A 13,269-nucleotide genomic window follows, 5' to 3' on the forward strand; every position below is an offset into this window, starting at 1 on the left:
GAGGATATTATTATTACCAAGAAAGCAATGGAGCAGGAAGAGGAAGAGTAAGGATCCTTGTCCAATTTGAAGGCAACTGCAGGGAGGATTAACAAACCAAACCAATAAAGTGTTGCCACGTAGGATGATCGTACTCCTCCTTAAGAATAGGGATATGACGTGTCGGGGGACTATTCGTAAGAGATACTATGAACAGGTGTACTTGGTTGTCGGAAACGTAGACGCGGGAAGGAATTTCAACACGTGAACCATCTTAGGGTGAATGCTGAAAAGGTATAGCGTAAAAGTGTTGTTTTCTTTCCTTGGGTACAAATACACAATCGAGAGATACGTATGTTTGGAGGTTTTGTACTGAAAATGGCATTATCTAGAAGCGATATGAGGAAGAATATGGAGTACGTACGGCTAATTTTGAATGAATAATTCTAAGATGACCAAACAAACAAAGGAATTACAATTTACACAAAAACATATGGGTTTTTATTGAGACAAATTGGATCACAAGGGTACAAACCAAAGTGAAATTCCATGGAGAATTACATAACCGAGTTGCATCAACAGTTCACACAACAGAATCCTGCAAAACTAGGACTTGGGAAAACAAAAAACAACCCTCTCTCGTGCCAGAGAGGTTGTCATGGCAGACCAAAACAACTTGCTGCCACAGCCTAAGCCCACGAAAGCAAGGGACAAACGTGAAACCGCCAAAAGCACTCTACCCAGACAACCACTTGTAACATGGAAGACTCGGTAAAACTAAAAGGACCCAAGGACCTCAAATTGTAAAAACCTTCAACCAGAGCGCAAGACCATTGCACCGGCAGAAGCTAAAAACATTACGAGAGGACCACCTAAACAACCTCCAGATCCAGTGTCCACAGTCATAGCTCTCAGCTAAGCATGGCCATGAAAACAAGGATGCCTTCCATCCTGTGGAACAGCTTCCTGAAGAAAGGAAAGCTACAAAAAGGAGTATCTGGCCATATTTGCTGGAAAAAGTAGACTCGGGACTGAACCAGTGAAGAACTGTGGTGGGCCCAAAAACTGTGTTTGACTGTGAAGCTTCAGGGAAAAGCAGAAATTCCTGATCAACTCCCTCATCTGTGACTTCCAATTCAATTCTTCAATGGGGTTCATCGATAGTTTCTGCTTAAGAGAGTATATCACACCTCCAAAGATGCTCCAAGAGCTGATTAACAGTGCCACAGCTGATTCCACAGCAATGCTGGATGTTCAACCCTACCAAAGACTTACCCACCAATGCCAAGAAAGGTAAGCTCTTGTCGGACACCAAAGAGCAACCTGCAACAGAAAGTACACGCAAAAAGAGCTGCTCAGCTCCAGCCAAGATGGCAATCCCAGAATCTGTTATTCGGCACTGGGAAACATCCAGTTCAGACAACAATGAGCAATTCCTTGCAATTGCTTTCAAGCTCACATCAGTGATACATCTGCAACCATCCAGATTCAGAATTTCTAAAGTTCCCCCATGAAGCTTCGTAATTTCTGCAACCAAGTTGTCCGTCAGGTTAACACATCCACTCAGATTTACTTTCACCAAATCAACCCCCGACCTCTGGACAAGAGGTAGAATGCCAGAATCAGTTATTCCCTGAAGGCCAGTAAGATCCACATGGGTCAGACCAGGGCACAATCTACCCAACATGCCCAAGCCCACATCACCCAATCCAGGGCAGTTGCGGATGGTCAATGACCTGAGAGACCAGCAACTTGTTGTCAAAGGAAATTCAAAGTCTATATCCCGAATCCCCAAGCAGTTTGTCAAGGCAAAAGCCTTCAATTTCCCACCACAGTTTGCAAGGATACCAAGAACTCCAAACTGTGTGATCCTGTGGCAATCCTCCAACCGAAGACTTTGAAGTGACCCAGCTGCTTTGGCAAACGACACCACACCATTGTCGGATACAAGTGGACATTTTTGGAGGCCAAACACCTTCAAATTTGGGCAACCATTACCCAGAGCTTCAAGCCCTACATCAGAAACTCCTCTGCAAGAAGCTATTGATAATGATTTCAGCTTATGTAAACCTTGACCCTTGCCCATAACCCAGAAGCCCCTCTCGTTCACACCGTGGAGTCCACCAAGTGCAAGATCAACCATTGCACTCCCATAGTGCCCTATTACAGCGAGAGACACATCACTTATGTTGAGTGCCTGAAAGTTTGCTTTTGTTATGGTGTGACCAGCTGAAGAAAATAGACTAGCAATTCCCTGGTCACCAACAAGTGGACAGTTTTTTATGGTAATGCACTTCAGGTTGGGACAGGTGCGGCCCAAAGCTTGTAAGCTCCCATTACCAATGTTTAAGCAAGATTCTATTGTAACTGAAGTTAGATTCGGACAGTTCATGGCAATAGCAATTAAGCCTTTATCAGTGATAGCTGGGCAATGGCAGAGGTCAAGCTTCTCAAGAGAATGACAACCGGTTGCAATTGCAGACAGACCTTCATCACCAACTGAGGATAAATTCCATAGAGAAAGAACTCCCAAAGAAGGGCAACCACGGGATATGGCCTTAAGGCCGAGGTCAGTCAATCTACTAGTAGAGGTATTACCTCGGATGGACAGCTTGCCCAAACCTCCACGACTCGCGGTTCCAACAGAAATTGCAGCCAATCTCACATCAGAAGCCTTTTTTCCTTCCAAGCATCTAGAGAGATAACCATGAGAATCAGCCTCCTGAAATTCTTCATCTTCAGGCTTGATTCCATTCGGACAGTCGAATTCACCCTTCTCTTTAGGCTGGGCAAACTCGTCTGCCTTCTGAGACTCAGATCTGTTCTCAGGCTCCACAAAATGGGTAGTCACAGTGGTGCATATTTCATCCCTGTAGATGCTACTCAAAAGCATGAGCCAACGCTTTGAAACACAGGCACAGGCACTCCTCTCGTGGCCTCCAGGAAGACGTCGGAAAACCTCAAAGAGGCACTCATCAGGAAGAATTTCAATCGATGGCTGCTGCTTCGCAACTCCACTAACAACAAATGGAGCACTGATGCGAGATCTCTTGCGAGGAGGAAAATACACATCCACATGGCTGCCAAGAGGCAAAAACAGACCCGCCTCCTTGGGATTTTGGTACAGAAAGCCCCCAGGACAAAAATCACTATCACCTGAAACCAAAAGCCGCGCCAAAGAAATCAGGTAGCATTCACATCTCAACTTTAACAATAGAAAATGCATTGTTATCTCAAGACTTAAAACGACAATAAACTAACTTTTAACAAATTTCACTTCTTCACCAGAAAATTAGCCCCACGTAGCAAATTCACAAACTTCCCAGCAAGTATGATCCAGATCATCAAATTGACCCAAAAGCCATCAAAGAACTGAGATGCCACCACTAGTCTTACGCTCCAACCGATGGTGACAGACATAACACGATATGACTAGAATATAAATCATACAAGATATGCGTATATTAGTCTAAAAAGGACAAACTTTCAGCACGATTCATTGGAAGACTTGAATTTGGGACACTGATGCAATCTTAAGCATCTCCACTTTGTTCAAGAAAAGAGAAGAAACATAAAGCTAAAGACATGAACTTTAAGGGAGCCAACATAACATTTCACTTTAATAACAAACTTAAACCATGTCTAGAAACACAAAAACCAAAAAAGGAAGAGAGGAATACATACAGCACGAAAATTGGGGGAAAAAACAGAATAAAATTTTCATTAAACCAAGGAGAAAGATGAGAGGCCATACCACCGAAATCGAAGACTTTAGACATTGGCGCAGTTTGAAAATATGAGGGTAGTCAAATCTAAAGCGTGGAAGGGCAAGAAACCCTCTGGTGCGAGCAAAAACAATGAGATCAAGCAAGAAGAAGAGCAGGAACAAGGGCGGAAGAAAAGCTGAATGCATGAGAGAAAAAAATCAAAGGGAGGGGATCATCAAAGAAACCCTACTGAATAGGGCAAAAAGAAAAGATGGGAAGGGGGGGAGGGTGGATGTTACAAAAATGTGTAATATATGAGACTCTATATATGTGTTGTTGAAACAAAAAAGTGGGGTGGGCTCTGTTTCTTCTTTATTTAATTCAAGAGAGAGAGAGGGTAGGAGAGAGAGAATGGGATTATTACATGATGCAATGAACCAAACTTGTAGCTATGTTCAATGTTTCTGGTATTCATTATTATTATTTAGTAATAAGTATTTAATTTTGAGATGGATTGTAATGAAATTCTTGTGCTGATTTTGAAATAAACCCTAAAAGGGGGCCCAAACCCAAAAAGGCTGTTGTAAATGTAATGCACATTACAATATTAGGCATTGAAGAATACTACATTCATTCAATGCACAATAAAACACCACACACACACACCCCCATCTCCTTACAACCTTTTTGTTTGGTTTGGGAAGAAAACGCGTGTGACTGTCTCACTGCCTGCCTGTCTGCCTCTGCTACATCTCATCATATTCATGCATCAATCAATTAATGCCTGCTAATTGGCATATTTATATGTACTACTTAAAAACAAATTAAAAGAAGAAGTTGAATTAAGGTTGCAATGTTTTGGGACTGAATTGTGAAGGTTTGGGGCCAAACAAATAAATAATACTCATCATATATATTAATACCCCTCTCCTCCCCTCCATTAAATTAACATATATATATATATACACACACGAAGGGTGTGTTTTGCTCAAAATTCTGCAATTTTGACCAAATTCTTAATTTTTAGAATTTTAAAAATTGTCATTAATGGGATATGTTATAATTTTCAATGCATTTTTAAGCATTGGGGAATGCCGTATAAACAAACAAAATTCAGTATCTTTTAGGTGAATGCCGTATCCTAAGAATCCCAACCAACATCTCAAAAAATATTTCAACTTATTTTTTAAAATAAATTAACTAGTTAAATATTAGTTTTGAGATTTCCACAAGTGATTCTCCTTTGTACTCTAAATAATAATAATAATAACATATACACAGAGGAACAGGGCCAGATATATAAAGTAATGATGAAGTTTTACACAAATTCTTTGGCTTTCCACTTTTGTAGTTCCGCTGCAGCATATACAGAATAACAGACTAATGATGATGAAGAGTAGAAAATTCGTCACCCCTGAAAGCAAACAGACTTTGATCATAGGACACAGACATGCTTCATTACTAGGAACAACAATTACACAATGCCACAGTTGAAGTTTGTGTATCCTCCTCTTACTCTCTTACTAGTACTCAATCATAAAGCCCCTCCTGCTCCCACACATCAACCAGGAAGTCCACCATTTCCTGTGGGTTTTTTCCCCAAAAAGTTAGTTAATCAATGAACAAACAAGAAACCAGAATAATCTCATCAACGTAGTCAACTGACCGCCAACGGGATGGGCTGGGGGAAAGGTTTGTTGGTTCCAAGCAAGCTCTCATAAGTTGCATTCCAACTGCAAACCATATTATTTGACAATTAAGACCCCTTTTACTTCAAAACTGAAACCAGGAACCAACAAGTGAAATATAATGTCTGTCCGCCACTCTGTTTGTACTACCACCCATACTCTCTTCATCAATGAATGTTGCTGTATTGAATGAACACAAAGAAAATGAGAATTGTCACCTCAATTTGGGTTCATGTGATTGTATATGCTTTTCAGATCCTTTATTTCCAACCCACTGCTGCCTTGTTTGATTCCAAAGAAGAAGCCCTTCAACACAGAAAAGGCAAGTTCGATAACGAAAGAAAAAGGTAAGCAAACATGCTTGGCCTCAGAATTAAGGGCAGAAGAAACGCAGAAAGGCACAGAACGATGCTAAGATGATTATCTTCTTCTCAAGTTTACTCATTCATAAGATAAACAGTACATATTCTATGATTAGATATATGTGCTGTGTGTGGCTGACAGGTAGAATAAAATATACTTGCCATGATTTACGAATTCGGCAGAGTTGCTCGGGCCACCGGTACTGCTATGAGTATCAAGGGTTTGGTTTGAAGTGCTGATTGATGACATACTTCTGTGGGATGGAAAGGCACTGTTACCGATATCACCTGAACTGGTGCTCCAAAAGTCCTCCGTGAAACTACGGTTTTTCACACGTTGGCCTTGAATTTTCAGCCCCTTGGACGGCTCATCCACCGAAATTACAAGTGGTGGTTTCGTACAACATCCAAGACAACCTCTGTTCTGTTACAAATTAGGATTATCACCATACAAATGATTAGTGTATCAGCAGAAACTATTAAGATACCTACGTCATAGCAAATAGGTCACTACAGGTGACAAGACAGCCTCTGAGAATTTGAGATATTGCCTTGAATTACAGATACTACTATTTCTATGATATGCATTCCTCTAAGGAACTAAATAAACCAACAGATCTTGCATTGACCAATTAGAATTCTTCTCCAGTCGTGCATTTCGATAAATTCAGCATTTTAATCGCAATTAAGGGAGAAAAGAAAAGTACAATATCTAGTCCGAACAAAAGGTGACTTTCATCTATGCAAACTCAATATTCCAAGTTTAAAAATGTGGCAGACCCACATGAACAGACCAAAGGCCATCCCTTGAGATGTCTATAAGGACTTCTAGTAGGAGAGCGGGGTAGGGTCAAGGAAAGAGTAGCCATAGCTCAAGAAATCATATCAAGGATCACCTTTACAATTATGTCAATACTTCAACAAGGATGACCACAGAAAAATCTGAGAGCCTTTTACAGATATTCAAAAGGAGAGATTCAAGTGGGACAAGTATGGCCAGATTGTTCATCAATCCACCAAACAAGCACATTAAGCTTGCACTGATTGACCACTTATCCAAATAAAGTTTCAATATCCAAGAGAAATGAAACTTTAACATCCAGAATTATAGAACAAAGCAGCCCCCTTTTTGTGACACTCAATCAAAGAAAAGGCAGCAAAATATTTAACGCAGACTTTCACGGAGTTGGAATTACATGAAAACCTCAACATCTAAAATAGCATAATAAGCACTTGGATAAACCCAACAAAGCAAAGTTAGGCTAATAAAAAGTGTAAGACTCATTATACCCTCTTACACTAAAAATATCTCTGCATTTATCCTTCATCCTTCCCATAATCAACCCAATGAGTGCTTGAAAATGTTTCCTAAAACACCCCAAGAAAGAACATAAACGCCATTGTCTTTCAACACAAGCTTCCATCGGTCTAACTAAACAGCATCTATAAAACACACGTTTTTTATAATATCGCTCTTCTTTTTTTCCAAGTGCACAGCAGTGCAATAGCCAAACAATACAATTGCGTAGGGTGTATGCGCACTACTCAAACAAACTCTTTACACCACCAAGCAAAGCATGATGCAAAAGAATGAGGAAACCAAAACTTTCTGTTTACACCCACTATTGTTGCTTGCTTAAAGTACAAGCAAAATCCAGATTCCAAACCACAAAAGGAAGAACCAAATTAAAATAAGCAAATAAATTCTTAACTAAAATAGTTTACCCAAAATCTCAAGAAAAGACCTCCTATAATAATTATTCGCACAACCATTTTATTCCTTATGTTGGCTCATGCTCCAGAAAGTTAATAACCTTATCATAGTCCTCTATAATTATTCCTTCGTCGGACTTAATAAACCGGAGGTGGGAATAAACAGACATGCACAGGGGAAGGCATACAAGGTCTCAAGTTCGTGTCTTTTTAACTGGTTTCCGAGCTTCGAAAAGACCTTGCTACCAAAAAGCACAACAGAAGCGCTTCTAACTTTTTCAGCTGCCCACCAAATTCGAACTGATAGGAGCACAACAATCAGCATAGAAATAAATCAACAGTTCAATCTTTAGAAGTTGCCCCCTTGTGCTACTCTAATTGGAAATTTAATCATGCCAATCAACCACACCTCCACCGCACAACAAACACGCGCACACATACACACAGAGACACGCCTAAGGGAACAAAGTGGTAGAAGAACTGACCCCATGCATGCAAATAACCTAGAGATCCAAGAGGGAACTGATCTACACCAATACTTCATTAACTGAGATACTATTGATGTAATTCACTCAAAAAAAACCATTCCTTCCTGAAGCCCAGATCTCAGTATCCATAAAAAGGGAGAGCCCACGAATCTGCAAACAAGAACAGAAATAATAAAGAAAATTGACCGAAAAACAAAGAAATAAAAACGCTAGGATAAATAAACTGATTACCGTTTTGACCCGATGAATCACCATTCACCAACTGGTTGATGGGGTTGGTTGATTCTGGAATATAGTAGCAGAAAAAGCGTGTAGAGCAGAGAGAGAGAGAGAGAGAGAGAGAGAGAGAGAGAGGGGGGGGGGGGGGGGGGGGTGGGTGGGGGGGTGGGGAGAGGGAAGGAGAGAGGGGGGGGGGGGGGGGGGGGGCGCTTGGTTTGTGCTAGGTGGGTAATGGTGGGTTTGGAGCGTATGGGCTGCTACGCCCACTTGTTCTTAGGCATAAAAAGTACTTGAATGCCCTCATCACTGGTTGACTTCAAATAATTGAATTGAATGAATGAATGCTTTTTGGTTTTCCAATTTGTAATTTTTGCAGCTGCAGAGAAATATTATTAATGTTGTTTAGAAAATTGGGGTGAAATTGGAAGTGAGTGAGAGAATGTGTAAATGGGTTGAGTTTGATGAACATCTGAAGCAGTGGGCTTTTTGGTTCGAAGTATGTAGATAGAAGTTAAGTTGTAGTATGTGGGCCTCAGCCCATTCAATTCTGTTAACAATCCACAATTTCAATTGTTTTTGAGAGGATAAAAACAAAATATCAACAAACAAACAATCAACATATTTATTCACACCCATTTCCTTCCTTCATATGATATCCACCTTTTTCTTTTTCCATCCCACCACCTCCAACTCCAACTCCAACTCCATCTCCAACCCCAACACTCTCCATTAATATTGTATACATGAATCACTCAACCAACAATCCCAATTCCCAATTCCAACAACATAGGATTCAAACTACTTCCACCCACCTCAACAACCCCCCAACACTTTCCAAGTCTGATCAAGCAAATGAATGTTCATAATTGATGCTTCATCACCTCTGCTTTATAGCTATAGCTGCTGAGTGAGTGAGTGAGTGAATATGACTTCCCAAACACCTTTACTACATATGTATGTATAATAGCAAAAATACAAATTGACCCCTCCTCCCTCCCACCTCCCACTCCTCAAAATCTCATTGAAATCCGTAAGAAGACAGCTACTAGTCTGCTAAGCGACCAAGTCTGCGTCGCCTACAACTTCATCATTCGACTCCCTTCCTCACTCCAATTTTGCCCCCCAAACACCACCTCTCCCTCTCACTAAAAAACTCCCAAATCTCCCCAAGGCCCTGCAGATCTCGCACCACCTCCAGCAATGGGGAAAGGCGGTGCTCTCTCGGATCGGGTGGTGAAAAAGATCATCCTCTCTTACACTTATGTCGCCGTCTGGATCTTCCTCTCCTTCACCGTCATCGTCTACAACAAATACATCCTCGACAAGAAGCTCTACAACTGGCCTTTTCCCATCTCCCTCACCATGATTCACATGGCCTTCTGCTCTTCCCTCGCTTTCGTGGCCGTCCGCATCTTCAAACTCGTCGAACCTGCCGCCCTCAGCCGCCGTGTCTACCTCTCCTCCGTCGTCCCCATCGGCGCTCTTTACTCCCTATCCCTCTGGCTCTCTAACTCTGCCTACATCTACCTCTCAGTGTCCTTCATCCAAATGCTCAAGGCCCTTATGCCTGTTGCTGTCTACACTATTGGGATTATGTTCAAGAAAGACAGTTACAAGAATAGTACCATGTTCAACATGCTTGCAATCTCTGTGGGCGTGGCCATTGCTGCTTATGGTGAGGCCAAGTACGATTCTTGGGGGGTTTTCCTTCAGCTGGGGGCGGTTGTTTTTGAGGCTACAAGGTTGGTTATGATTCAGATCTTATTGACCTCTAAAGGGATTAGTTTGAACCCCATTACTTCCCTTTACTACGTGGCGCCCAGCTGTCTCGCGTTTCTTGCAATTCCATGGTTGTTTGTGGAGTATCCTTTGTTGAAGCAGCAGATTTCAGGATTCCATTTCGATTTCGCAATTTTTGGAACTAATTCTCTGTGTGCATTTGCATTGAACTTGGCTGTGTTCTTGTTGGTGGGAAAGACTTCAGCTTTGACCATGAATGTTGCTGGGGTTGTGAAGGATTGGTTGTTGATTGCTTTCTCTTGGTCAGTGATTAAGGATACGGTGACCCCGATCAATTTGTTTGGGTATGGGTTGGCATTTTTGGGCGTTGGGTATTATAATCACTTGAAGTTGCAGGCTTTGAAGGCAAAAGAAGCACAGAAGAAGGCACAGCCGGAGGATGAGGAGTCGGGGAAGCTGTTGGAGCAGAGGGAGGGGGATGGAATGGGGAAGAAGGGAGATTCACAAGCTTAACTGCAGAATTATGTATTTAGAAAGACAAAAAAAGAAATTCAATTGGATTAAATGTGAGGAAGAAATCTGGGGTTTTGCAGGTTAGGCTCTGGTGTTCATCGGTGGATCTGGGTGTTGCCCGAAGGATTATTTTGACATGCATTATTTTGGTTGTTAATGGTGGTGTTGATTGAGATCCAGATTTCTTGCTCACAATGCCTGTTGGTTTATCTAATGTTATTAGAGTAGAAATAGTAAATGCAGTCCATTCCTTCTTTTTTTCCTCTCTCCATTCAGTGTTGGTTTTGATCCTTTTATTTGATACGGATATCTGAATGAATTGATACGAATTCCATTATGCTGGAAGCACTTTGCAAGTTTTCATCCTTTTTGTGTACTGGGCGTGCCTGCCTGCTATCAGGTTTCCTGGATCTTGCTTTCACATTGATTAGATTGGCATTAGTTATGAGGATGGCTTATGTGGTGCTAAATATCTCTAAAGAAAATCACTGATATTGGACTTTGTCTGAATCTAATTTGAGGCATGTCGGCAATGGCTGGATGATCTGCATGTATTTGCTATATAAAATGCTTTCTTACAGTATTATTCCACGTATCATTGTATGATTACTTAAGAAGTTAAATTTTCGATGCTTTTCAACTTTTTCTTTATTTAACTATCCTTCCTTCTCTAGATCTGTCTCTATAAATGTTACTTTGAGTGAGGATGTGTGTATCTCCTGATGTTCAGTAGTCTAAAAGAATGTCAGATCCTATAAGCTTCAGATCTCAACTAAATGTGAACTCAAGTAAAACAAATATTAGTGATGAATTAGCATGTCCTGAGAAGATTTATCTACAACTAGTACACGACTTGAGTTGATAACCATCCATCCTTATCTTATGGCGATTGTTGTTGTTTTTTCTCTTTTGCATTTCTGCAGGTTTTTTCTTCTAGTATGCAACAGTTTGTGGAAAGATTTCACTCTCTAAGAGTTGTTGTGCTATTTCCTGCTGCGTTAATTCGGTCCAGTATTTATGTCTTGCTACATGTTTAAAGTTTAATCTTGCTTCTGGGGCTGCTGCTGTTGTCAGATTATTGCACTTCAAAATACTGTTAATTGCATAAAGGCAACAGATGTTTTTGAATTATTTAGCTCAAGAATCAGAATCCAGCTAGTTTCATTCACTCTTGTCACCACTAGCCATTATGTCCCTCCCATCAAAAGAAGCTTATTATTTTACTGATATGCATTAACATATTGCATAACTCCACTTTCACTTGGAAACATGAGAAAGCAGCGTCCATCTTAAGGAATACAATTCAGATTCTTGACAAGAATTCAATGCAAAAAGCTTGCAGAGATTGGCATTAGATACAGGCATGATACCCTTGTCTTGCATTAGCATTCATCCTCACCCTTGTCAACACTTTCCAATGGGTCAACCTTTCTAGTTGTTTTTTATCTGTACCGTTCAGCATAGCCAAAAATTGATGACACTCAACATAGCCAATGGACCATAAAAGCAAGTGCTGATGAATAAATCCAGACGAACAGTTTATATGAATGCTTCTCCACAGCCCACTATGGGATCAATAGGAAGACACTTTCGTGGTTGCATTGAGCATGTTTTGCGCTATTTCCTTTGCATTGGCTAAACGATGCTTCTCAGCAAGTGCTGCTGCAGCCATGCCCAGTGTGGACAGGGCTAGGCCAATCCCTATTCTTTATAAATTGGTGAAAACCTAAGGAGACTTCTTCCAAATCTGAATCATTTACCAAGAGTTCTTACTAGGGGTGACAGACGAGTCGAGTTGGCTCGCGAAGACTCGATTAACTCGAGCTCAATTCCCTCTGTTCGTCAGCCCGCAAGCTTTTTCAATTTTTTATATATATTTTTATTTTTAAAATTTTTATATATTTCATTTCATATTCAATACTTTACAAATTTTATACTCAAAATTGACCATATATTATAATTAATCAATAACTTGCATTTTGTTTTGGATAATAATAAATTATAGTACTTCTATTTATACATTTAATCTTTGTACAAAAACAAATTTAGTCAACAAGTTAGTAAATTATAATATTTTTTGTAAACTAATTATTTAATATGACATATATAAACTTTTTGTTATATTTTAATATAAATTTGTATTGTGTTATATTTATTTTAAATTGACAAGTAATTTATTTATAATTTCTTTTATCTATTTCTGAGTTTTATATTTATATCAAGATACATATTATGCAATATGCAATTTATTTTATTACTTATAAATTTATGTTGAAATTTAGTGATTCCTATTAATTAATTTAAGAATATGATAATAATAATAATAATAATGATGATGATGAGGTTGAATAATTTTAATTATTTTTATTATATATATATAATGAAATCAAAAAAATTAATCAATGTATGACATCTTAAAATTCGAGCACCCAATTCATACCAAATTTAAATATATATAAGACTGCATCCATTAGATCATATCAGAAGGTATGATTTAAATTCACATGGCCTGATTCAACGATACACCGTCTTGAATGGTTACTCTTATGTTTCGAATACGATATCTCGACATTCGTATATCCAAAAGTCGAAAACTTTATCAAATGTATTTTGTAAGTTTGATCATATCTAACAGTTTGATCTGAATTTTGATAGTCCGAATAACCCATGTTGTTCAACAATATAAAATGATAGTTACATCAATGTAATACTAATATTTGTAAATATATAAATTTATTGCAGATTATGAACATATATTAATGCCAACTATAAAATATTTTTATGTATTACAATTGCATTATTCCAGATAATGGATACTTTTCTACAATTTTAAACAATTCAGTATGAATTTCTTTTGATA

The 13,269-nt window shown here is 39.4% G+C and overlaps 3 protein-coding genes across 8 annotated transcripts; 1 reads left to right on the plus strand and 2 right to left on the minus strand.

Annotated features, from left to right (window-relative positions):
• On the minus strand, nt 458-4,141 carry LOC105164578 (EIN3-binding F-box protein 1-like). 2 transcript variants are annotated; one of them, XM_011083259.2, is made up of 2 exons: nt 3,734-4,141; nt 458-3,135 (listed from the first exon to the last, which is right to left on the minus strand). In XM_011083259.2, the coding sequence occupies exons 1-2, from the start codon at nt 3,756-3,758 to the stop codon at nt 1,151-1,153; spliced, it is 2,010 nt and encodes a 669-aa protein (XP_011081561.1). In that variant the 5' UTR covers nt 3,759-4,141; the 3' UTR covers nt 458-1,150. The 2 variants fall into 2 exon arrangements, with proteins under 2 accessions (XP_011081561.1, XP_020550101.1); XM_020694442.1 differs by lacking the exon at nt 3,734-4,141 and adding an exon at nt 3,241-3,726.
• LOC105164579 lies at nt 4,961-8,305 on the minus strand. Of its 5 annotated transcripts, XM_011083262.2 has the most exons (6): nt 8,169-8,305; nt 7,935-8,087; nt 5,899-6,155; nt 5,593-5,680; nt 5,353-5,419; nt 4,961-5,270 (listed from the first exon to the last, which is right to left on the minus strand). In XM_011083262.2, the coding sequence occupies exons 2-6, from the start codon at nt 7,991-7,993 to the stop codon at nt 5,217-5,219; spliced, it is 525 nt and encodes a 174-aa protein (XP_011081564.1). In that variant the 5' UTR covers nt 7,994-8,087; nt 8,169-8,305; the 3' UTR covers nt 4,961-5,216. The 5 variants fall into 5 exon arrangements, with proteins under 5 accessions (XP_011081564.1, XP_020550103.1, XP_020550104.1 ...); XM_020694444.1 differs by lacking the exon at nt 7,935-8,087 and having other exon boundaries at nt 5,899-6,160; nt 8,169-8,294; XM_020694445.1 differs by lacking the exon at nt 8,169-8,305 and having other exon boundaries at nt 5,899-6,160; nt 7,935-8,077.
• On the plus strand, nt 8,780-10,924 carry LOC105164580 (probable sugar phosphate/phosphate translocator At2g25520). Its single transcript, XM_011083263.2, has one exon. The coding sequence runs from the start codon at nt 9,357-9,359 to the stop codon at nt 10,407-10,409; it is 1,053 nt and encodes a 350-aa protein (XP_011081565.1). The 5' UTR covers nt 8,780-9,356; the 3' UTR covers nt 10,410-10,924.

Source organism: Sesamum indicum, linkage group LG6, assembly GCF_000512975.1.
Source record: "Sesamum indicum cultivar Zhongzhi No. 13 linkage group LG6, S_indicum_v1.0, whole genome shotgun sequence".
In the NCBI taxonomy this organism is placed as follows: domain Eukaryota; kingdom Viridiplantae; phylum Streptophyta; class Magnoliopsida; order Lamiales; family Pedaliaceae; genus Sesamum; species Sesamum indicum.